This window comes from Mesocricetus auratus, unplaced genomic scaffold, assembly GCF_017639785.1.
Source record: "Mesocricetus auratus isolate SY011 unplaced genomic scaffold, BCM_Maur_2.0 Super-Scaffold_100020, whole genome shotgun sequence".
NCBI classification, from domain to species: domain Eukaryota; kingdom Metazoa; phylum Chordata; class Mammalia; order Rodentia; family Cricetidae; genus Mesocricetus; species Mesocricetus auratus.
Genome location: NW_024429201.1, coordinates 26,164,398 through 26,190,539, shown reverse-complemented (window position 1 = coordinate 26,190,539; position 26,142 = coordinate 26,164,398). Strand labels below are relative to the sequence as shown.

The window sequence follows — 26,142 nt, the reverse complement described above, 5'->3', positions numbered from 1 at the left end:
GGGCTGGGCACCCTTGGGAGTTTGAGCTGGAGACAGAATTAGCCTGGAATCAGAGTGGCAAGCCTGTCTTGGCTAGAGAGTTGACCTTGAACTCTGGCTTTCTGAGCTAGTTCTGGCCTCACAGCAGCATGCACACTCTTCCTGGGCTTGGCATGGATGCCAGAAGTAAGTCCTCTGAAAGTGCAGCTCAGGGCTTGGGGTTTGATTCTTTGGGCTTTGTGAAGGCCTTCATAGCATCAGCAGTCACAGGGATGGCTTTGGCATTGCTGGGCCCAGGGCTTCCTGTATGCCAGGCTAGTGCTGTATCCCTGAGCTCTATTCTCAGACTCCATAAGCCCTTATTTTCGTAGGAAACTTGGACTCCAAACCATTACACGCTTTCTCTCTGTTGCTGGTGTTACTTGCTTTCTTTTTGTATATCTGAGAATGGAACCTGGGGCGCCGTGCCTGTTAGTGCTGATGTGAGAAACAGCTCTTAACTCTCAAGAGAGCAAGAGATTGCCAATTCAGGGTCAAATACGAATAACCAGGGCCTGGGAACATAATTTCAGGTTGATTTGAATGACAGTCTATTGCAGGAGAGGGTACATGAACTTTTATAGTCTCAGAACAAAAGAAACTCATAAGTGAATGTATTTACCAAAGACTTTGGTGGAGACATTAGATAGGAAGGACACAGCAGAGTGCGGAAACAGCTACAAGATGTGATCATAACACTCAGCTTTGAGGGTGGAAGCTAGTGCTCGGTTAAGCAGTACATTCCAAAGGTTTTACCTAATATTCACAAACATGTTAGGTCAGATTCTGGAGGTGGGAAGTAAATGGTTAGTACGAGGACTAAAGACAGCCCAAGATAACTTTGATTTTCGCGTTACAACATTCCATCTTCCCACAATCATGAAGGTCTGTCTGGCCTGCCAGACCTCGATACCAGTGTGTGAAGGGAGAGGAACCACAGTGTTCTCAGAAAACTTCAGTTCTCACCAGGCAAGGCAAGGGGTCTAACACTGAGCTACATACATCCCAGGCTGCAATCCGTTTTCTTGATGCCATTTGTAAAACTGGCTGGCGTTTGCCCCACAGTCCATGTAGAACTTGAAGGGGCCGGGACCAGGAGAGAAAATCACAAATTATCTTTTCATTTCATTCAAACATGTTCATTAATACAAGCGGTGGTTAAGTCAGAGCTTCAAAGAGGTAATGTAATCCAACCTGTTTTTAGTCAAGTTGCAATTTGCAACTTCCTGACTCTGGGAAGCTCAGGCTTCTGTTAATGTTTTTTGTTTGTTTCTTGGTTGGCTCTTTTGGTACCTTGGTGTACATATGACATGTCCACAGGCTATTTATTACTGTTGGCATGTTGGGGAAGGAACTCACACATGCTGGGCGAGTGCTCTACCTCCAGGTCATTAAGATGTATGCTCTCTCTCCTGACACTGACATCATGATCTGAATTCTAGCTTTGGTCTGGCAAACAACCAACCAAAAAAGGACTCCGAGCCGGGCGTTGGTGGTGCACGCCTTTAATCCCAGCACTCGGGAGGGCAGAGGCAGGTGGATCTCTGTGAGTTCGAGACCAGCCTGGTCTACCGAGCGAGTTCCAGGACAGCCTCCAAAGCCACAGAGAAACCCTGTCTCGAAAAAACCAACAACTAAAAAAAAAAAGGAAAAAAAAAGGACTCCGGTGGGGAGCCCCGACCCTAACCCATTGATATTTGTCGAGGATTCTCCTCAAGGAGCGGGAAGTCCCAGCTCAAAGGTTTGTGGGTCTTGCACCCCGCCTACACCTGTTGGGCGGTTTCCACAGACAGAAACTGCTGGTGTCCAACCGGTTTCCCCAGGGGCTGAAGTTCGAAGTTCCTAAAGCAAACAATGAGGCTCACTGTAAAGCTCAGGGAGTTCCTGGCTCTGAGTCTCCGGCTGCCACCCAGCAAGATGCTGACTTGATTTGGTGTACCGCCTCCCACACCCCTTTATTTTTAGTTTCTGCCACTGTCTTCACGACGTCTGGCCTCCTAGTGGGGCCTGCTCCGTTGTGTATGTAACTCTAAACTCCTGGATCGAAGACCCGGAATATTCCTTAATCTCTATTGGCAAAGGCCGTCTGTCCAGTGCCCTGGGTTGTGCCTGAGGACCCCACACTAGGTTTCCCAGCTTTGACTTTTCACTTTCCGAGACCTCAGGGCAAGCTCGGGCTTTCACTGTCACTTTGCTCAGTAATGTTTATCCGGAATACTCTTTAAGTAAAAAAAAAAAAAAAAAAAAAAAAAGGGACCGGTGCCAATAAAATTCATACCAGCAGTAAAAGCTTTACATTTGAAGTGACTGTGAGGAGAGATTCAGGTAGAGAGGAAAACCTGGCGCTCCCCCGGCACCTAACAATCGTTAGAATCCTCCCTCAGCGAGGGTCAGGTGAGAGGCAGCAAGGACGCCGACTGAGTCCCTGGATTCGGAGACCCCCCCCCCAGAGTTCCGCGGAACAGCAGGTGGGACAGCCAGGCGCCTGGGACTCTGAGGATGGGTGGACCCCGCATGTGACGGGGTTGGGGAGCAAAAGGGTTTTCCCGAACTGGGACCCGGTGGAGCGAGAGGCGATCGCAGCCCAGGACCAGTGGAGCCAGCGCGGGACCGTCGGGAGGGTGTCTCTCACCAGGGCTCCGGGCTTCACTAGCGAAGGCCAGCGGTTCTAGCTCACCGGCGCCAGAGCGGAGGGGAGCCGTGAGAACTGGGCGGGCCGGCAAAGCCCAGAGGCTCCCAGCGCCTAACCCGGACGGAAGTGCCTAAGGAAGGAGCTCGCTGCACCGCCCGGGGAGGGGCGGGGCCAGCAGAAGGGCGGGGCCTAATAGATGGGCGGGATATGTGGGCCGGGGCGGTCCTGGGGCGGGGCCTGGGGCGCGGGGCGGGGCTTGGCGGCGGTTGTTTTGAGGCCGAGGTAAGCAAGCTCTCAGCTGGGGCTGCTCGGTTCGCGGCGAGCCAGCGAGACCTGCTTCCCAGACGCGCGCTCGGGGACTGAGCCGAGAGGGCTTGAGTGGCGGGCCCAGCGGGCAGCGTCCCCGAGGTCGTCGCCGCGGCCATGTCTGCCCGGTGCTGTGCTGGCCAGGTGAGCGAGACGGGCTGCAGCGCGCGTTGTCAGAACCGTGGACGCGGCCGCGAGTGGCGAGCCGCGCGCTGGGCTCGGATTCAGGAAACCCCGTGGGCGGGAAGGGACGCGGGGACGCTCGAGAGGCAACCCCCGCGACCTCGGCGTCAGGCCTCCGGGATTCCGGGCTGGCGGGGCGAGCGGGGCTGAAGCTGAGGATCCCATCGGTTTTTCCCGGGACGTGTCATCCCCTGCCAGAGCTTCGAGTGAGTGGCGCTGAGCTCCGCAGCTCTCCTGCCACTACGCTGCCTGTGGGATGAACCGAGGAAAAAACGTGGGGTTGGACAAGATCTCTGTTTCCGCACTCCGAATGCAACTCGAGTCAGTCCAGTCAGGGCACGTTGGCAACTCCAAGTCTAGAACGTGGGCTCGGTAGTCTGGAAACCCTATTTGCAAAGTCTCGGGCGCAAGTCTGGGCGCCGGGAAGACTCAACCCTTCTTCCTTGGTTTACAGACCGGACTCGACCCAACCCTGACTGGGCACGAGCCTTCACACCGTCCTTTGCAACTCCTCTTGCTGGAGCCTGTTTTGTAATCTTACTAGTTAAATTCTCGATATCCAAGCTGTAGGCGTCTCCTAGCAGGAAAGGATTATTAGGTTTTAGCCCTTTAATGCCGATTTCCCTTCTTTCTGAAGGGTTGGAAAAACAACAGCGAACTAGGTAAAGCCATCTGGATGTTCGTCCCACGTTGGTTATGTCTTTTTGTTTGGTTTTAATGGGTTATTAAAAAATAAAAGCAAAAACCCGAATCTGATCGCGGAGGGTGGGCATTGATGTGCAGGACTGGTCTTGTTTACTTGGAGCATCAGGACAATGGAGGCCAGCGGTAAGTGCTGTAGGGGTTAAGCTGCGTCTCTGGACCCACGGGTTATGTCCTGTCTCTTTGAGGTGGCCCTGTGGAGTCATCTTGGTTTCTGAGGTCTAATACTGTGCTTGGCATGTAGTCATGCTGGCATTTTCAGAGAGGAGGAAATTGAGGCTTTTTGATTTGAGGTAAAATAACACCCCTTCCCCAAGTCAGGAAAGGAAAGGGCTAAGAGCCAAGGAATGTGTCCCACCAGTGTCCTCCATTTTACCAGAGCTTTTGAGATCAAAAGGGGCCAGAGAAGATTGTTGTAAGAAAGGAAAATAGCAAATATCTCTCTCTCTCTCTCTCTCTCTCTCTCTCTCTCTCTCTCTCTCTCTCTCTCTCTCTCTCTGCTGGAATGGAACATAGAGTCTTGTGACTGCATGTTAGGCAAATGCTCTATCATCAAGAAGCACCTCAAATTCATTATTCTTGTTCTTTGTGAAACTCTTCAATGCAGTGAAACAATTTTCATTGTGTAGTAATTGCATGTATTTGGGGACATCTGCCCTTCTGCTCCCTTGGAACCAACCCCTTGAATCTCTTTCAGGACAGGTGCCTGATTTCAGGCTCTGCAGATTATTGTTAGTGTTTAAATGAGTTTAAAAATGTATTCGTATGAGTAATATTTTGCCAGGATTTATGACTTGTTTCTAAAACCCCCCTCTTAGAACTTTGGAAAGAACCAAGTCCTGGCCGTTCCCCACAGGATACTTCTGCTTTCTCAGTACTGCTGCAGACCTCACTGTGGTGGGTTGCAGTGTAGCCGGTCACACCGTGATTTTAAATAGCTGGGTGGGACTGTCGACCCCCTAGTTTATGTGAGGGTATGGGGATGTAGCTAAATGCTAGAATGCTTGCCCAGCATGCACTTGCCGGAGTTCAGTCCCTACCACTATACAAAATGAAACTCTCAAACCTCACAGCATCACCCAAAACTAAGTCAGCCAGTTGTATCCTTATTGTTTTAAAAACACCTGCTACATGTTGGGAGGAGGATATGTTGTAGGAAACCAAACATCTCTTCTGGCAAAGACCTGTGTGTGTGTGTGTGTGTAGGTAAGTATGGGGACATTCCATCTGCGTGTAAACAACAACAATAAATCCAGTAGTCCTGTAACACGAGTGGATAGTAAAACAGCCTCGGGAAGGTTGGGTGAGAAGCTTGTTTGAAAAGATGCCTCTAGAACTGAGATGCAATGGAGGGAACACAGGGGTTGGACTGACTTAGAACAGATGAGAGAACTCTCTCCACCAGATGTAATTGGAGATTGTCAGCCTATAATTCCACACAATGAGTCATACCCTCTTTTCTGACTTACTGGGAACTCAGCCTGTAGCCTAGGCTGCTCTTGAAATCATGGTGATCCTCCTGCCTCAGCCTCCTGAGATTACAGCCGTGTGCTACCACACCCAGCTCCAAGGAATGAGTTGTCACTTCCTGCTTGCCTTGCCAGTCATCTTTCTCATGGTTGTTCTATCTACTCTGGTACTCAGATTTTGCCTCACTGTTGGCTAATGGATGTTAATGGAAGCAGAGATCACAGGGGAGAGGCCACACAATACCTCCTGAGTTAGAGCACTGTGTGTGACACAGGCCTCTAGGGACGAACAGAAAGCTTACTTGCTCTTCTGACTTAGGGGCTGGTTGGGAATGAAGGTGTCAGGGAGCTGTGACACACTGTTAGACTGAAATGAGATGCATGCTTTAAAGAAAAATCTAGATAGCCTTTCCAAGACATTTTGAGAGTGAGAGTTGTCAGGGTTTCCTACAGGCAAATGTAAGCATTGGTGATAATCATGGTGGTTATGATGATGGTGATAGCAGATAACTTCATTTCTGTGCTCACCATTCTGTCTGGTTTTACAGATATATGATCACTTTAGGTAATGGCGTTGTCTTTCACAGGTGAAACAACTAAAGTACAATAAATAAATAAGTAAATAACAAGAAGAAAGCAAAAGGATTCACAGACTGATTGGAACCTTTGGAATCTGGTTTTCCAGGCTCCAGTTGGCTGACTTCTCAACCTGACAGTTGTCCTTGAATGGACAATAAGTAGATCTGATGTCTTGGTAGATATGGCTTCCACTCACAGACTTAAGTTCTGCCACACATGCAGTCATTTGCTGGTCTTGGCTGACTTCTGGATGGGCTTAGACGGCCACACAAGCAGAGCTTTGTGGACAGGTTCAGTCGATGACAAAGACGGGACTCAGTCCATGTGGGCAACGGCTTCACACAAGGGCAGAAATGCCCAGATGTTTACAGGCAGGTCTATACACACTCTACTCATCTCTCTCATCTTCCTCCCTCCCTCCCTCCCTCCCTCCCTCCCTCCCTCCCTCCCTCCCTCCCTCCCTCCCTCCTTCCCTCCCTCCCTCCCTCCCCCCTTCTGCCAGCTTTTCTCCTGAGACAGGGTATAATGTAACCCACACTGGCTTCCAACTTGGGGGTGACCCTAAACTTTTGATCTTCCTGCCTCTAGCTCTCCAGTGATGGAATTGGAGGTGTGTGGCTTATGGTTTTTGTTTTGTTTTGTTTTGTTTTTTTGAGACACATCTCATCATGTAATTCTGACCTTAGCCTTAAACTCAAGAGTTTGACTCTGTTTCCCAAGTACTGGAATTAAAAGCATGTGACCAGTGAGATAGTATTTCTCCCCTCCCTCCTTCCCTCCCCCCTTCCCTCCTTCCCCCCTTCCCTCCTTCCCCCCTCCATCCCCCCTCCCCCTCCCTCCCCCTCCTTCCCTCCCTCCTTCCCTCCTTCCCCCTTCCCTCCTTCCCCCTTCCTCCCCCTCCCTCCCCCTCCCCCTCCCCTCCCCTCCCTCCCCCTTCCCTCCTTCCCCAGTCCCTCCCCCTCCCCTCCCCCTCCCTCCCCCTCCCTCCCTCCCTCCCTCCTTTCAAGACAAGGTTTCTTTGGATAGCCTGTCCTGGAACTTGCTGTATGGAGCAGACTGGCTTCAGACTCAGGTTTGCTTGCCTCTGCTTCCCAAGTGCCGGGATTAAAGGTGGTGCCACCATTGCCCAGCCAAGATCATATTTCTTGATCGTTGAGGTTTTCCTTAATGGAAACCCACTTTAATGTTTATTATGTTAATTCACAAAACCTTTAATGCTACCAGGGACTATCATCCATTGTTGAAGATTAAAAAGCAAAAGCAAAAAAACAAAAAACAAAACCCAAAAGCAAACAAAAACCCCTAGGACGTTTGTTAAAGCATAGTATTTCATTTGCCAAGTGTTGGGTAAAGAACTCAACTTCCATTTTGTGAGCTGCTTATTTGTTCTGGCACTGTGTGGCTCTGGCTGGCCTAGGTTGTTCTGAGTTTGAGAAGATCCTCCTGTCTCAGTCTCCCAAGTGTTGGAACTACAGGTGTGGGCCACCTGAAGAGTCGGCCTCTTAGAGAGGGGAGTAGGAAAGGGGAGTGAGTAGTGGCCAAAGTCCAGTTTAGGCAGTGAAAAGTTATACAAGGTTGGCCCTTGTAAATGTGTCTGTCCGCCTTGCCTGCTAGCTGGCTCTGGTCACAGTTAGGTTCTGTCTTCCTCCAGAGCTGGAGCCCTGGTCCTGTGGATTTTTCATAAAAGAATTGGCTAGCGCTCTCTGTTTCTCTGTCTCTCTGTCTTTGTCTCTCTCTGTCTCTCTGTCTCTCTCTCAGAATGTGCCTGCTGTAGCCCTGTCTCTTCTTGCAGAGTGTTTTTAATGTATTTTAAATTATTATTTGTGTGTGGAGGGCATGGCTACCACAGTGTACGCATGTGGGACTCTGAAAACAACCTTGTGGAGTAGGCTCTCTACTTATAACTTTATAACTTTATGTTGGTTTGGGGTATTGAACTCAGGTTGCCAGGTTTGTGTGGCGCACACACACACACACACACACACACACACACACACACACACACACGCTCCCCCACAGTACAAGAGAGAAACATACACAAAACATACAGACTACATACCACAAAATATTGATGACACCCCCAAGAATGTCCTTCTAGTATGCTAAGTGTGTGGCCTGGCTAGGACAGTGTGTTGCATCTTGTGTTCATGAAAGCCCTGATGAGGGCTTTTGGTCACAAAACTCTTGTTCCCTGTTCTTTGGGTCCTCATCATATCACATGTTCCCACCTTTGGGAGGGATCCAGGCACAGATTTATTCTTTCCAAGATTGATACTCTTGAAATTATATGGCAGTTTTGTGAAACATTGAGGAAAAGAAAATTTACTACTACCCAGAGAAAGTCAGGTTTTAATATTTAATATGTCCATTCATTTTTGTCTAATGTTTGTGATTTTATTTTGTAAAACTGGGTCATTTCAGTCATTTTAAGTCTTTCCTTTAACTTGGAGCTTTTTCTTTATTGTATGTATGTATGTATGTATGCATGCATGTACTTATGCATGCATGCCATTGTCCCAATGATGTGAGTCACGGTTCTGACTTTGAGTCTTGCGCTTATTACTAATATGGGGCGCTTTCAGTTTTCTAGTCATTTACATTTTTTTAGTGCATAAAATGCTGGCAGAATATAGTGGATGCCTATATCCTGCCTCAACCCTGCTGTCAGGCAGTTAGTTATCCTGTTGATGGAACTGTATGCTGATACAGCTTGCAGTGAGCAGATACTGGAGTGGTGGCCAAGCAGTATTTTGGCAGGTTTTAGCCACATTCCAGTGTTGGAGAGGTAAGTCTCCACCCCTTTCTTCCCTTGTGCAGTGAAGCCAGTGAAGGTTGCTGGGTGAGCTGGAGAGTTGGCATGCAGCTAGCTCCCTCACTAGCTGACAGATAAATGGCTTTGGGCTTGGTCTTTGTGGTCCAGCAGAGTGGGAGAGTGCTGGGGAGGCTGGGGAGCCACTAGTATGTAGGAAATGGAAAGCAGGTTCTGACTCATCTCTGGGCTGAAGAGAGAAAGTTATACCCCTGCCCCATTGCAGGCTTCCTGACTGCTGGTTTCCATCTAGATATTGCCAGTAGATTTCCCACAGATGCTGGGTATCTGGCAGTGAGTAGACTGAGTCTCATCAACTTTATCAGTAGTTGCCCAAGTATTTTAATGTAATCATCCTTTAAAAAAATTCACAGAGGATAAAGCAATGATTATGATGGCATGGCTACTTGTGTTTCAGAGCTGTCTAAGTCCAGTTGTCTGAAATCTTTTGATAAACATACACACACACATGCACACACCTGTTGGCCTGTGTGATGGTTTGAGTAAGAATGGTCCCCATAGGGTCATATAGTTGAATGCTTGGGCAGCAAGGAGTGGCACTATTTAAAAGGATTAGAAGGAATTATAGGTGTGCACCACTATACTCAGCAAAGAAGGGTTCTTATATAAGCTGGTAGGTCTGTAGTGCAAGTTACTGCATGCAATTGTTTTTCCTTCATGAACCAAGCTGTTTCCAGTACTTTGAAAAGGTGGTAAAACCTGCCCAAAATGCCCTTGCTCCAGTACTGTTGATCTAACCTCAGAGGCTGAAAAATGAGGTCCCACTCACCTAATGACTAAAGCTCATGTACCCATGTACCACCCCAAGGTAGGCAACTTGGCCTAGTGAGTTTCCATTTCCACATTGCTGGTTTTCATTTGAGTTTAGTGTCATGATGGAATGTTGAGAGCAGTATTGGTCAAATTAGCAAACTAAACCACGTTCTAAGTAGTCAAAAATGATCCTCTGTGGCCCCACTAAAAGAGTATTGTAAAATGTTACCTACTTTTTTTTTTTTTTTGAGACAGGTTTCTCTGTGTAGCTTTGTAGACCAGGCTGGCCTCGAACTCACAGAGATCTGACTGCCTCTGCCTAAGGAGTGTTGGGATTAAAGGCGTGCACCACCACCACCTGGCTCATTCCCTACATCTTCTAATTTGTATATTAATGTTTATTTTTCTTATTAATGATAATTTAAAACTATTTTTACAGTATAGCCCGTGAGTCAGTGTAGTATGTATAGGAAATTCAAACAGTGGTTGGGTTTGATTATATAAACCATCTGCCTGCATTTTAAGGGAAGCAGGCTTTTGCTCTTGGCCTTCTGTAGCTTGCCTTGTGACATTAAAGTTGCTGAAGGGTTCGGAAAGCAGCTGCATGGAAAAACTTAGTTGGATTGGGTTTGTATCAAGAGCAAGTTTTGAGGCACTGTGGGCGTGAAGTCATGTTACCGTACCAAGTGATTAGAAAGCACTTTGCTTCTCAAGAACACTATCTAGTCAGAAGAAAAGTGGGACAAGCTCATATACACCCAAAAGGTTTGCTTATGAGAAGATGAGGAGTGGAAGGAAAATCAGACTTGTGTTTACATAACATGTTTATAGACTGGCTAATTGCATTCTGAAACAAAGCTTGTGAAGTCTGTGTGGAATTTTCCCCCAGCCTTTTGTTCTTGGACTCTGTAAGTACTTTAATGGAGGGCTGGCTCTCCTGGCTTGCTCTGATCTTGGTTCACAGGAACCATGGAGGAATTCAGTCTTTTGTTCTTGACTTCATGCCCTGATCTGCAGTGGTGTTCTCAGGAACATTGGCAGTGCCCTGTTACCATAGTAATGAAACTTCTCTGACACAGGACATCTTGGTGTTCCTCAGCTTTGCCTGTGCTCTGCCCAAGGACCTGGAGATTTTGTGTTAGAGCCGTCAAAACCCTTCAAGCAGCATGCAGCTGATGCATCTTCACTGGGTGTCCAGGATAGTACAAATGGAAGGCTGTCACTCTCCTCAACTTGTCAGTCGTTACTTGGCTTTTTAGGGTAATATCTCTCCTAAGGTGGCTTTCTTCACAACTCACTGAAGGTTGTGCCCCTCAGCTCTGAAGCCTCACTCTCTGGGGAAAGAGAGGGTTAGGGTTGTGTACGGTGGGATCCTCCCCTTCGGAGCATGCTGCGTAAGTCCACATGAGTGGGCTGGAGGCATCCTATGTAGCCCTGCAGTTATGCACACAGCTATGTCTGTGTACCCTGAACATATTTCCAGTAAGAAGAACCATACTTTTTACTTTATCCAGAAAATAAAAGCAAGGGCTCATGAGACAGCTCAGATGGTAAAGGTGCTGGCAGCCAAGCCTGGTGACCTGTGTTCAATCCCTGGGACCCTTGTGGTTGGAGGAGAGAACTGACTCCTGTAAGCCGTCATCTGACCCCTACATGCATAATTCTTCCCCACTTGCAAGCACATAAAAGCCCATCTCAGCGAGCTTCTGTACGGTGCAGCCATTATGAAGGAGTGGTGCTTCACACTGGAATTTACACTTTCCATCATCAAGTTTACTTTTATGTTCTTATCTATCACCCAAACCAAAAGTCTACCACAGACTTAGAACTAGAAAAACAGCCCAGCCTGGCCTGGAACTCACTCTGTAGCCCAGGTTGACCTCAAATTTATGATCCTACTGCCTCAGTGTTCTGAGCCCACTATGCCAGAAATAAATACCATGTGTCTTTTTACCATGCTAGAATCCATTAACAAACAATAAATGAACAAGGCTTGTCAGTTTCCTTAGCTGCAGTTTACCAAGTAGTCAGGGTTAGACCTGCCCCAGGACCTTGCCTGCCACAGAGGCCACAACAGGAAGATGAGTTGATATCTGCCACCATCTAAGCATTTATTCACTGTCAGGGTTCTAACATCAGAGTCTGGGAAAAGCAGCCTAATTTGTCACATTCTTCAGCACAGGGGCACAGATTAGTTGTGGAGGCACCCGTGAGAGGGTAGCGTGGAGCGCCGCACACCATGAGCATGGATAGGACTCTGGCACACAGCGCGGGGTCGCAGCTGCTGCTGGCTCCACCACAGGAAAGTGGGACCTGCAGAAAGCAGCGCCAGGGGCTAGGCTGAGGGCAGGAAGGTGGGACGTGCAGAGTTTAAACAACACATTTCTTAACCTGGTTTGAGAGCCAAGACTGCTGATTTCCCTCCTGCTGCTTTCTGAATGTTTGCCTGTAATCAGCCCTCTGCCAGAGGTCGGTTGTAATCATGTCATCCTCTGCCTGATTTGTCAACCTGACAGGAGGTGGATGTGATGGATTTCCTAAGTGCAGGTTCTTTGGGGCTGAAGAGATGGGTCTGTGGTAAAGGGCACTGACTCTTCCAAAGGACCTGAGCTTGGTTCCCAGCACGGCAGCAGGTGTCTTTACAGCTGCCTGGAACTTCAGCTCCCAGAAGAGCTGGTGCCCTCTTCTGGTCTCTAGAACTAACAGCTGTGTGGCTCTGGAGTCCTGCCACCTTTATCATTCCTGATACTGATCATTTGCGTCCCTTTTGTGCTTAATTAACATAGCTAGGGTGTTTATTGATTTTACTGTTATTGTTATTATTGCCATCACTGTTATTGTGGTGCTGGGAATGGAAACCCAGAGCCCCGCATATGCTCGACAAGTCTTCTACCATTGAGTTTCATTCCCTGTCCTTGTTATTTGAGGCAGGATCCCGTTTGCTACATAAATCTCAGGCTGGCCTACAAACATAAAATTAATGGATTTATAGATAAGAGAACCCAAACTTATTAAAGCCATCAAAATTAAGGAATTTAATTCTTTTTAACACGTATTTATTCATGTCTGTGGGGCTGCCTGTACAAAGGTGAATTTGTGGGAGTCCTTCATGGCATGCTGTCAGTCTTTGTGGCAAGCTCGTTTACTTCCTGAGCCAGGTGCTGGCCTGGCTTGTTTACTGAGGCACCCTCCTGCTGCTGCCTTCCAGTGTTAGCATCACTGGCACGCACCTCTGCCTGGCTCTAGCTACTTTACTCTTGTGGAAGATAAGGCTTTTTTGCTTTTCATTGGCAGCTTTCATTTCCTTTTTTCCTTGTTTTGAGACAAAGCTTTGCTGTGTGATCTAGGCTGGTCTTGGGCTCACTTTCCTTTCGTGTTAGCCTACCTAGAGCAGGATCGTTCGGTTTCCGTTTGGCTAACTTCTGCTTTATTAGTTATTTCTTTTTCTCACTTTCAGCTTAATTTGCCTCTTGACTGACTTTGTAAGGCAGGCGCTTAGACCCTTATTTTCTCAAATAAACATTTAAAACTGTAACTTTACAGTCCACAATTTGATGTATTGCATTTTTTTATTATCATTCAGCTCAAAATAGTTTTCTAAATTCTCTCAATTTCTTCTTTGAACTGGTAGTTTATTTAGAGAGTGTGTTTTTAATTTCTGGGTATTAGGGATTTTCCAGGGGCATTTTTACTACTGGTTTTTTAATTTAATTGCTTGATGCTTATAGAATATTTTCTACATGTGTGTATTCTTTTTATGCATTTGTGTGTGTGTGTGTGTGTGTGTGTGTGTGTGTGTGTGTGTGTGTGTATTGCTGTGAATCTAATACTGGGGCTTTATGCATTTTAGGGAAATAACACCTAGCCATACCCCCAAGCCCTTCTATATTTCCTTTAAATTTGTTGTTCCATAGTCCAGAATGTGGCATAGCTCGCTGAATGTTGTATGTTCCCTTGAAAAGAACATTCTACAATTATTAAGTGTTCTAATTTGTTGATGGTCTTGCTTAAATTTCCATCTTTCCAGGATTTTGTTTTGCTTTTCATTTTTATCTAATTATATTAATTATTGGAAGAATGATGTTAAAATTTCCAAATATGAGTGTTAGTTTCATTAATTCTCTTTTGCTTAATGTATTTTGAAGCTTCATTAGTTGAGTGCATATTCAGAAATATATCCCTTTAATAAATTGATCCTTTTGTTATTGTTTAGTTTGTTTTATTCAAGACAGGGTTTCTCTGTGTAGCCATGACTGTCCTGGAATTCACTCTGTAGACCAGACTGGCCTCAAACTCAAGGGGTTACCTGACTCTGCCTCCTGAGTGCTGGGTGTGCCACCACCAATAGCCAAATTGTTCTTGTAAAATGACCCCTTTTGCCTCTAGTGGCTGGTACCACTCTTTTGACACTCATCTGATCTGTCCCTATTCTTAAAAGTTGTGTCCCTTACAGACATGAAATAGTCAAATCTTGCTTTTGACTCAATCTAATGGTCTCTTTTACGTGTGTGTGTGTGTGTGTGTGTGTGTGTGTGTGAGAGAGAGAGAGAGAGAGAGAGAGAGAGAGAGAGAGAGAGAGAGAGAGAGAGAGAGAGAACAACCTGCTAGATTATTGTCTTCTTCCACTGTGCATCTTCCAAGGATTGAAAGCAGGATGGCAGCAGCCAACCCCGTCTTGTTTTATTTTTCAAGGAGACATTTAGCTGGGTATTTTCCCGTCTTTCTGTTCTTTTAGCTTAGATGTTTTCTAAGAACCATGGTATGCAGAGGGCAGTCAGCATGCTAGGATGTTACCAGAGGCCTGGGAGCTTCACTTTGATAGTAGGTGGATAATGTTACCTGGCAAGTTAAGTCCTTGTTCTTGTGCTGTCACAGAAAAGAATTCAAGCAACATGTGGACAGCAGCAGAAATAAATATGTACTGAAAGAAATGGAATACACCATCAAGTCTGCCTCGTGGACCATTTATGGGCCCAGAAGTTCCTAGGGTGGAGATTTTTTTTTTTAATTCTAAGTTTTCTCCCTTTGAAGTTTGATAACTCCAAGAACTGTGTAAGCTGCTGTTTGGTAGCATGCAGCTGCCTGGAAGTTTGTGAAAAGCCCATGACAAGCTTCAAGTGTCAATGCAAGTGATATGGTTGGTACAATGAGCTCTAGGTTATTGCTGGTCAGGAGCTAGGTCTAGCTGGTTGAAGCCTGTTCTCTTTAGTTGGGCCTAAATATGGATTTTAAAAATTACTTTATTGGGGCTGGAGAGATGGCTCAGAGGTTAAGAGCACTGACTGCTCTTCCAGAGGTCCTGAGTTCAATTCCCAGCAACCACATGGTGGCTCACAACCATCTACAATTCAATCTGGTGCATGCCCTGGCATGTAGACAAACTGTATCTGTAATAAATAAATCTTAAAAAATTACTTTATTTACATTTGGGGTTTATTCCTGCAAGCAGCTTTAGTAAGATAGTTGGGGGGATCAGGCAGCTAGAACACCTGCAGTAAAATGTTACATTCCCAGGGCCTTACGTTTTAACCCTTTCTTGTTTCACTGCTCATATCTGACTATCACCAATAAACCAAGTTCAGCCAATCACTCCAAAATAAAAATCATTAAAAGTAATGGTGAAGTAGGAAAGCAATTTATTGAGAAGGCTGCTGGGATCCAGCTGCCACATGCCTGCCTTCAGGGAGCTAATAAAGAGCTTTGGGTCTTTATTATTATTGGGTCCTGTACAGGAAGAGCAAAAGTGGCAGGGCTGGGGAGGGGTTGCGTAGGGAGCAGGCATAGTCAAGCCATCATGTTCTGACTGTGGTCTGCGTGCTTATGAGTTCAGTACAGAGCAGCAGCAGCAACAGCAGCAAGAAGTTCGGGGGTGACGTCTCTGTCAGATCTGTGACCCTAGAATCCTAGGTGACTGCACTAGGGCAGACTGGTCTGGAACTGGGCATTGGAAAGGGGGTAGTTAACCATCTCTTGTTTATGATGCCCCCACAACTCCCAAAAGTGTCTTAGTCATTATTGATGTGTTTAGTCTTGGAGGGAAGGATTCCCATCTTTAGAGGAGTACTCTTTTAAACAGTTCACATGTTTGCCTCAAGATTCTGACCAAAATTTAGGATAGCAAAGGGAGGCAGGTAGCCGGGCGGTGGTGGTGCATGTCTTTAATCCCAGCACTCGTGAGGCAGAGGCATGTGGATCTCTGTGAGTTCGAGGCCGGGCTGGTTGGACAGCCTCCAAAACAATACAGAGAAACCCTGTCTCGTAAAAACAAAACAAAACAAAACAAACAAAAACAAAAAAAGGGAGGCAGGTATAAAATTAAGGCAGGCATAGTAAGCAGTATCCTGTTTCCTATTGTCTGTTAGGTTTCTGCAAGCCTAAGTGTGGAGTTGGCCTCTAAGCAGCAGCACATATCTGAGGGACATTTTTTCCCTGGTTGGGGATGACTTTGTGTCATGCTAAGCAAGTCCTTTGCTGCTGAGCCGCATGTTAGCCCCAACTGCCTGGCTCTTAAACTGTTAATGTTATGTGAAAATTAATTTTAAAGCAGTACTCAAGGGACTGGAGAGATGGTCAGGGTTTGAGTACTTGCTGTTCTTCCAGAGAATCTGAGTTCGATTCTAGCACCCAGTGCCAGGTGGCTGGCAACAACTTGTAACTCCAGATCCAGGGGGTTTGACACCCTCTTCTGGCCTTGGTGTGCACCAGGCATGCAAGTGGTTCACAGACGTACAACCAGGCAAAATATGTCTCTACACGTAAAATAAATTAATTTTAAAAAGGAACCTGGGGAAAATAGTATTAACAATCCTATAAATCTCAGGTTGCTAAGACATACCTGAACTATGACAAATGTGCCACTTTGAAAAAAGACTCTGTGCTTATAGAAATAGGTGCTGGGAGTTCTGCCCCAGGTTGCTGTCGAGTGGTGGGAGGAGGGGCGTCTGCAATGAATGGTGGCTGGTGCCCAGGTGTGCTCTGGTGTGACTCAACACCATTTGAATTGTGTGCGTCTTGGGTATTATTGTGCAGCTTAGTTCAGCAGGGTCCAGGCCTCTGGTGTCTCACAGAGAAAACTGCCCTTCCTAGTGAGCTGGGCTCATCCATAACACGCAGACCCTGTTGGAAGGTGTGTACCTTCAAAGTAAGAGCAGGACGAATAGCGGGGAAGCCCTGGACTTGCAGGCTTTCCTCCAGGAGGATGGCCTCGTCACACTATTGCTGAGATAGCCTAGAAGCCCTGAACTTTCAGCTTTCTTCATGAAGGCTGTCCTCATGCCCCACTTGTGTTCAGCTGTGAGGCCTGGTATTGGTCCAGCAGGCTCCCCTTGGATCCACTCCCAGAAACTTGGTGACGGAAGGGTCTGCCCTTTGGCCCATCTGTGCGCTGCTTTCTCTTACTGTACTAAGCAAACAGCTCCAGAGGCAGGGTCTTCCTGTCTGGAGTCAGCTTTTCTTGGTTGTCAATGACCTCTGGCTCAATCCTTCTTCCTGCTAGCTGCCTAGGACCAAAAGAACTTGCCTGTGTCGTGCAGAGGACACAGTCATTGCTGTATCATAGAGTCAGAAGGGGCATTATAGTCTTTTCCATGTACAACACAGCTTTCATCTTAAAGAGCGTAAGAGAGTTTTTTTCTGGAATCCTTTTGAGTGGCCATGACCTGAACCACAGGTTAGGTTACCCTCTGTGGTGGTTTGAATGACAACGCCCCCCCCCCCCCAGGTTTGAATACCCAGTCCCCAGTTAGTAGACTGTTTGAGAAGGATGTGTCACTGGTGATGGGCTTTGAGGTTTCAAAAACCCCTGCCAATCCAGTCTTTCCTTCCCTGCCTACAACTTGAAGATCATGTGAGCTCTTGACAACTGCTTCAGTGCCTTGGTAGTCTGCCTGCCGCCAGGCTCCAAACCATGATCACCATGGACTAACCCCCAGAAACTGGAAGCAAGCCTCCAATTATATGCTTTCTTTAAAAGTTGCCTTGAACAGTCACCCAGACACTCCAAGTTCCATATTACAACATGGAAGCAGTTTCATAGTTTAACAGAATGAAGAAAGTCATAAATTAAGGGGGTGGTTACAGCAAGGTAGAGGGTCTTTTCTTTAGGTCTCAGATGTTGTCTGATGATGTTTTAGCGTTCAGGTTTGTGGAAGTTAGTGGTCCACTAACTTAATACGTTTAAAAGGATTTTATCTGTTAATCACTGGATGTTATTCTGACGGATGCAGAGGTGGGTGAGCAGTGGCTGTTGGGCTAAAGCAGCCCGAGGTGAAGTAATTGGGCCTGCACTGTTGCAGCTGCTCCTCATCACTTCAGTTGTAACCAGTCTCTGTAAACACAGCTTCTTCCAGGGAGTTCCTTTCTAGTCTTCAGCTCCCAAGTCCCAGAAACTCCCAATTTGTCTGTTAGTCCTGCTGTCTCAGCAGTTTGAGTGTCCACATGATCCACAAACAAAATCAGGATACTGGCGGGTGTGCGTGTATGTGTGTGTGTGCGTGTGCTCACGAATGTGTGCGTGCCCTAGTGCTTTGCAGTCAAAAGGCTTCACATAGACTCCTGTAACCACCCATATTCCTGTGGGCATGCTGCCCAAGCCTCCAGGTGCTCTCCAGGTGCTGGGGCATCAGAGATTGAGAGTCTGGAAGGCCACAGGTCATTTGGAGCCAATAAGATGTGCACCCTCCTCCAGTAATTTAGAGGGAAAACAGGCTCCCAGCATGGGGCCTCGGTGAAGGCCGCACATTGCCAAGCAGCTTGCTGTAAGTCCAGCTGCCCAGCTTCTCAGTCCTGTCCCCTTCTGCCCACACCAGTGCACAGAATAAAGCAGACATGTACATCTTGAGAGTCAGTGACTGGGCATCAGGCTTTTTTCAAAGCAACCCAACACATGACTAAAACTTTTAAACAATCTTGCGGTTTAAATCTTGAATTGGCTTTTTTTTCCATGTTGTATTTCTCTGTGATAAATTTGGCTTAAGAAACATAAAAATGTTTCTTAAACTCCTAGGCAGTTGCTTATTTTGTTATTATTGTTCCAGAAAATTCTACCCTGTATGTAGATCACAAGATTTAACAGAAAACAGTCTTTAAAACTACTTTTGTACCCTGAGATGTGCTTTGGGAAAGTTGCAGGTTGCTGAGTAAGGGAAATTAGGCCACTTTAACAGCACTGGGTAACCAATGAGGAACTTTATGCAAATCATTTTGCTCAGCAGTGGCTTCTGGCTGGAAGCTTTGAAAAGCATGAAGCAGTAAATTATTTCCTTATGGTGGTGGGAGTAGAGGGTGGGGTGAGGGCTGCTGCACATGGAAGATTCGTGCAAAGGAGGTTCAGAGGACCTGCCTCGAACCCTTCTTATTCCCCAGGAGTGACGTGATAGAGAGTGGACTACTTCAAAGGGCTGCTGCTTCATATATGGCTGTAGCATGTTCCCAAGTGGAAAGAGATCTTTCTTTCCCACTCAGTGGCCTTTAAAACACACTTTTGGGAGTATGAAAATAAGCAACTTGCATGATGAAAAATATATCTATCGTAAGGCAGATACAGTGGTCCAGCCTGGAATCCCAGTACTCAGAAGACAGAGGCAGAAACAGGAGGATCATAGCAAATTCACACAGCCTGGTTATACCTAGTAAATTCTAGCTAGTTAGGGGCTATACAGCAAGAAGACATTCCAGTAAAACACAAACCAACAAGAACAAACAGAGCACCCCACTGCTGCTGAGGTTGAAAGACTGAGGTCATAACCAGCCTCTGTAATACAGTAAAACCTGTCTAAAGAACAGTCCACCACATGTGTACCCCCCTTGATGTATGTAACATGCTAATATCCATGTGTAGCACATAACATAATGTTGAACCCAGGTCCTCTATAAGAGCAATGAGAGCTTTAAATCACTGAACCATCTCTCCAACCTGGGCAATTCTCTTAGGAAGGAGGTCTATGCCTAGGTCTGTTCTTTGTGGAACACTGCCTCAGCTTTTACCCAGGCCTGTTGGATACAGTGCTAGTGCTCGGTTAAAGGCACTCAGAGCTTTGGGCTTCCTGAGCTCTTACAGCTTAGATCTGCACAACTGACTTCTAGTCTTGTACAGCTCTAAAATTGCAGGACAAATATAAATAAGCAAGGCAGATTCAAACCTGGACTTGCTTATGTGTTTGAAGACACAAGGTTGCGCTTTAGTGGTGGCTTTAAATGTTGAGGACATTATGTTCAACAACACAAGAGATATCACATGACTCCATTCAGATGACGTATCTGAGGTAATTAAAAATGACAGGCCATTGGAGGCAGGCTGATCTCTGTAAGTTCAAGGTTAGCCTGGTCTACCGTCCAGGACAGCTGAGGCTACACAGAGAAACCCTGTCTTGAAATACCAAAACAAACAAACAAACAAAAACCTAAAACAATAGAAGCGGGCTTTCTAAAGTTTGGGGCACAGGAAGCAAAGGGGAGCATCTGTGTTGACTAAGCACAGTGACTGCCCTTAATGCTGATGAACTGTAAGCATAAATGTGGCTAAGTGACTTAATCTAGAAAAACAGTGAGGTGAATTTGGGTGTATGGAGAGAAAAGATGGCTCTGACAGTGTTGAGCAGTAGTGTCCCCTACAGGAGGGGGTTGGAGGACAGAACATGGTCAATCCATGTGTCTGGTTTCCAAAGAAGAAAAGCACATGCTTGCTTCTGTGTAGATCCTTGTGCACGCATGAACATTTCTGAGAGCTACTGGCAGCAGCCATTGATGCAGGGCATCACCACAGGAGACCGGAGGGTAGGCGCTCATGTCTGACATAGGCTTGCATTTGAGTTTGTTGTGTGTCAGGGTTCATCTTGACACATGATAGCTGCTTTTTGAAATTTTCAAAGCTTATCTCAGCAAAGCCAAATGTATAAAATTGGTGTCTTACATAATTGCGTTTTCCAGCATTGCTTTGCTCTTGATAGTGATTTTGATATCCTTGCCCTTGGAGAGTCGAGGGGTATAGGAGGTGGTAGTACACGACGTGTTTAGAAAATGGACTGGACCATAACACACTCAGCCTACTTTTGTGTACGACAGAAATCTCAATGTCAGTCTGGTTGCACATCTGGCGTGACTGTGTGGTGGTACTTATTTTTATCTGCATGCCCACAATTTACATACGTTAATGGAGTTTTTTTTTTCTTTTGAAGCACTGAGGTATAAGTAGAACTAAAGAAAAGGAGTGCCACCCCGAGCAGGGTGTTGAGATAGTAACTAAAGTGTCACATGGCTTTGTCTCGGTTCCAGCTGGGCCATGGGTTATCAGCAAGTATCATTCCCAGGACTGTGTTGGTACAGGACAAGAAAACCGACATGGGAGCCCGGTGCTGAGACTGAGCCATTTCAAATGTGCGCTCTTGAAGCTAAACACTGAAAGACCCATAAAACACTTCATGTAAACTTTATAAAGCATTTTACAGCAGGCTTACGACTTCAGGAACATAAGCACAGTCAGCCCCCAAAGTGCTGCGAATTTGCCTTTGGGGGCACTTTGTTCATGCGTAAACTAACAGGTGTTCAGAGACCCTCTTATGCTTAAAGTGGAGTTGGACAAATGCCTAACTTCTGCTTCACTCTTGAGCAGACATGCCCAACCAGTCTAAAAGACTTTATTGTTGTTGAGAGTGTGTACTCGTGCAGGTGTGAGTCCTGTGTGTGAGAGCAGGTGTGTGTGTGTGCTGTCCCGCATATGTGCAGGCCAGAAAACAGCTTTTTGGAATTGGTTCTTGCTTCTCATGGTGGGTTTTGAGGACTCCAGTGCAAGTTGTCAGGGTTGCAGAGCACACACATCTTTTGCCACTGGGGGGATAAAAGATCACTATTTAAAACATTAAAATGTACAAAGTACTCACAGAGAAGGAGAAAGGGCCATCTTGCTGGCCACAAACCATTTTTTAAAAAATCATTATTTGAAAGTGTAAAACATTTTTTATCCTAAAAGGATGCTAACAGATTAGGTTTTAATTTTTAAAGCTGTGGTGATAGATGTGGCTGGAGAGGGGCTTCAGCAGTTAAGAGACTTCCTGGTCTTCCAGCAGACCAGAGTGTAGCTCTTCTCCCAGTACCTAGGTCAGGCTGTCACTCCAGCTCCAGGGCATCTGACATGTCTTTGGGGAACTGGTACAAGTGTGAGCATACGTCCACATAGACAACATAGACAAACATATGTAAAAGTGAAAATAAATACTTGCTGGGCAGTGGTGGTGCACACCTTTAATCCCAGCACTCGGGAGACAGAGGCAGGTGGATCTCTGTGAGTTGGAGACCAGCCTGGTCTACAGAGCGAGTTCTAGGACAGCCAGGGCTACCCAGAGAAACCCTGTCTCTAAAAACCAAAATAAATAAATCTTTAATGAAAAAATAAACTATCTATTTTTGTATGTATGGGTGCTTTGCCTTCATGTATGCCTGTGTATCACATTCATGCCTGGTGCCCTCAGAGGTCAGAAGAGGGCAGCGCATTCCCTGGAACCGGAGTTACAGATGACTGTGAGCCACCATGTGGGTGCTGGGAATCAAATCCAAGTCCTTGGCAAGAGCAATAAGTGATCTTAATGTCAAGCCATCACTCCAGGCCACAAATAAAATACATCTTAAACAACAACAACAAAAGCGTAGCGGTTCTTCCTGAGGAGACCATACCCACCTTGGGTTATGTCTTGCTATCAGCTAGGCTTCTTTGAAAAGCCTGCTCTCAGGTTTGTCTGTCTGTCCTTCTGAGTGCTTCTCTTTCTTAGTTTATCTCTCATGCTCAAGCCTACATAATAACTTTATGAAACTCCAACCCCAAAATGTTTTTTTTTGTTTTTGAGAAATGATCTCATGTAGCCTAGGCTGACCTTGATCTTACTGTGCAGTTGGTGATGGCCTTGAATTTCTGATTCTCCTCCCCACATCTCCCAGCTGCTTGGATGATAGGTGTACAGTACCATGCCCAGTTTTATTTTTAAAATGTTGTATTGAAGGCTGGGGGAGGGGGAGGATAGTTCAGTGGAGAAGAGTTGAGTTTGATCCTCGATACCCACATGGTAGGGTAGAGGACTGACTCCCCAAAAGTCCTTTACCTCCATATATGCTGTGCACCCCCTGGACATTTATGCACATAAATTTAAAGAGTGCACTTTAGAAGAGTTATATTGAGATGGTGTTTGTTTGTGTCATGTAGCCCATTGATTTAAGATATATAGTTGAATGTTTGGTTTTTTTGAATACCTAAAGCTGTGTAGTCATTATTACAATATGAACTTCTGTCATTGTGATCAGTGACAGTTAATGCCAGTTTCCCTCCAAACTCAGAGTCCTGACAGTTATTAAGCCACCTACCATGTCTGTGGCTTTGCCTGTTCTCTGCACCTTTTGTATGAAGAACCTTATCACAGGTAGCCTTTGAACTGCCTTCTTCCATGTGTGCTTTCAACGTTTATTCATGTTGTCTGTGTTAGCTCATTTCTTTCTATGAAAAGTACCATATTTCCCCATTTATCAGTTGGTGCAGCTGCAAATTGGGGGTGTTACTTCTCTTTGGAGTCTAGCTGCTGTGTGGACAGGAGGTCCTGGGTTGTCCTGAGCAAGGCACGAGATTAAGCCAGTGAGGAATATTCTTCCATGGTCATGCTTCTCTGCTTCTGTGGCCTCTTGCCTGATTGTCTCTTCCCTGCTAACTCCTGACATTCTCAGGACCAGAAGAGTTGACCTCACACAAGCCTGGCTTCAGTCTTTCTAGATAGCGTTGTGAAAATGTCAGTCTTTCCTGAATAGCAGTTGGAGTACTGTGCTGCATTGCATAGATAGTTGGTCCTAAGAAGGGAGAAGCCACACTGGAGAGCTCACATCTTAGCAGAATAATTAAATGTCTGCCTAGCCATCCAGATAGGAGTCCCACACAGATGTCTTCCCCATAAGATCTACCGTCTTTCCTTCTAACCACTGTGACAAGAGCTTTCCCTGCCTCTAAGCATATACATCTGTGAATGTATTCAGGGCCTGTGTGTCACTAGCTTGTTACTGTCATTCCTTGCACCACACTCATGACTCAATGCTAAGTTTTCATGAGCTTATTGACTGTTTGTACCTCTTCTGGAGACATGCCTGCTTGGATCCTTTCCCAGTTCTGAGTTTTAAGAGATCTTCATGTATTCGATTCCAGGTATGTACTCCCTGAGGTGGATGATTTGCAAACACTTTCATTCTGTGAGTTGTCTTTTTTGATGATATTGCTTGTAACAGAAAAGTTATTAATTTTGGTGACATATGTATAAAACCTCTCTCTGTTTTTGGTTGTGCTATAGGTCATTTAGCTAAATCCTTTTACGAAAATAAAGGGTTATGTCTTGTTTTAAGACTTACATCATTTTAGATCTTACATGCAGACCTTAGCATGAACTTTTGTACACTCAGGAGAGTGTCCAACTGTATTCTTCTGTACTCGGGTCTAGTCGAATAATTTGAAATGACTTTTCTTCCCCTCATTCCATTATGTTGACAAGATTAACTGTCTGCAAATGATCAGATTTAGTTCTGAATGCTCACCTTTCTTACCTAAAAAATATTATTGTTGTTGCTGTTTTTGTTTATTTGTTTGTTTTGAGACAAGCTCTCACTATGTGGCCTTGGCTGACATGGAACTTTTTATTTAGACCAGGCTGCCCTCAAAGCCTTTACCCCCCAAGTGTTAGGCATGCACCACCATGTCCCAGTTTTCATTATTTTTTAATGTGTGTGTCTAGTTGGTTTTTGTCAACTTGACACAATCTAGACATTAGGAAAAGGGAGTCTTAATTGAGAGTTGCCTCCTTCAGATTGGCCTGTAGGCAAGTCTTTGGGTCATTTTCTTGATTAATGATTGGTGTGTGAGGGCCCAGCCACTGGGGGCAGTGCCGACCCTGGGCAAGTGGTCGTGAGTAAGCCAGGAAGCTTGGTCTCTGCTTTAGTTACTGCCTCAAGGCTTCTGTTCTGAGTTCTTGCCCTGACTTCCTTTAGTGACAGACTGTGACCTGGGAGTTGTAAGGTGAAATAAACCTCTTCTTCCTCAAGTTCTTTTGGTCATGGTGTTTTATCTCAACAATAGAAAACTAACTAGGTTAGTGCATGTGGGTCTGTGCACTTGAGTACAGGTGCCCATGGAGGCCAGAGGTGTGGGAACTCCTGAAGCTGGGGTTACAGGTGCTTGTGGGTCACATGACATGGGACTGGGGACCAAACTCAGGTCCTCTGAAAGAGCACCAAGTGATCTTAACTGCCAGGCCATCTCTCTTTTTATTTATAAACATTGTTCTATAGAAGGTTTCAATGTGGTTAAATTGGCAGTCATCTACCAGGGAAGTATACTTTGGGGACTGGCAACTGGTTTTTCGAGATGATCGACTCATCTCTGTGAGTAATATTCGTAGAGATCTGATTGTTACTAGCACAGACTTGCAATAGATTCTGGTAGAGCCCTGAGAGATAGTTCTGTTTACACACAAGCACAGCATATACTGCAGCAGTTGTTACCAGACCTTCCATGTATCAGATAGACTGCCCTGAACTCTGGAGTCATCAGAAGCGCACTTCCCCACCATATGGATCATCTTCAGGCACTAGTCCTATCTGTTCATTTATTAAACAGTAACTTTATTGGAAAAAATTTTTTGATTAGGTTTTCAAAAGTAATTATTGATTTCTGTTTTTAAAAGTGTGGTTCTGGGCCTGGAAAGAAAAGGCCAGTCAATAAAGTATTTGAGCATGAGACCAAGTTCCAACCCTAGAACCCATATAAAAAAAGCCAGGCATTGATTCATGCTTGTAATGCAGTCCTGGCCAGGCATGTTGATCCCTCGGGTTCACTGACCAGTCAGATGAGACTACATGGTCAGTTCCAGGCCACTGAGAGATCTTGTCTCTTTACGCATGTACACATATGAAATGTGGTTTTCCTGTTCTTTTCCACTTTGGTAAGTGTGGTAGGACAGTTTCTTAGGTTGACTTTGGTATTACTCCTAAGTTTGGTCCTGTCCTCACCTCTGCAGAGATATGACTGTGAATATCTCATTGCCAAGAGTCCAAGCTTCCCACAGCCTCAGTGGAGGTAATGACAATGCCTGTCACCAACTGGCAGAAACTGTCCACATGTCATAGCATCTGTCACAGGACTTGGCAGCAAATGCTGCATAAATGAGCGGTTGCCTTTGTTGTTGTTTGTTATTTGTTCTGAGTGGTTCAAAACTGCCCGGCCCTCTGGAAAGGGACAAACAAGGAGTTGGAAGGCAGAAATGCAAGGAGGAATAATTTATTTGTTTTCCTTTTTGTGGGGCCCAGATACAAAGTTTGAGTAATGAAGCTGTTGCAGTTTCCCAGAGAGCAGATTGTCCTTCAGAGGAAGGGCACCTTTGTTTTCCCGTCCCCTGGGATTTCCTTAAGCAGTGGGAAGAGAAGCCACCAAGTAAGCCACTGTGAGCAAGTGTCACCAAGCTGGGTTTGAGGAAATGAGGCTCCAGTCCTTGGAAACCTTGGCTGGGATGTCCTGCAGCTCTCTTGTCAAGAGCACTAAGGTCAGTGCAGAGCAAGTGGAAAGCCCTGCATGAGTGCAACCACCGATTGCTGTAGCTGAGTGTGAGCTCTCTGCTTTCTGACTGTGACTTCCATGCTGTGCTGGATTGGACCCCTGA

At 45.9% G+C, this 26,142-nt stretch overlaps 1 protein-coding gene across 3 annotated transcripts in view; it reads left to right on the top strand.

Moving 5' to 3' along the window:
- Positions 1-2,931: 2,931 nt before the first annotated feature.
- The window catches only part of Serinc5 (serine incorporator 5), an 88,761-nt gene continuing 65,550 nt past the window's right edge, over positions 2,932-26,142 (top strand). For 2 of the 3 annotated variants that reach the window (XM_040728838.1, XM_040728837.1), the window contains exon 1: positions 2,932-3,100. In XM_040728838.1, the coding sequence (XP_040584772.1) occupies positions 3,074-3,100 (27 nt within the window). In that variant the 5' untranslated portion in view covers positions 2,932-3,073. The remainder of the gene's footprint in view (positions 3,101-26,142) is intronic. The other variant, XM_040728839.1, reaches the window with a different exon arrangement.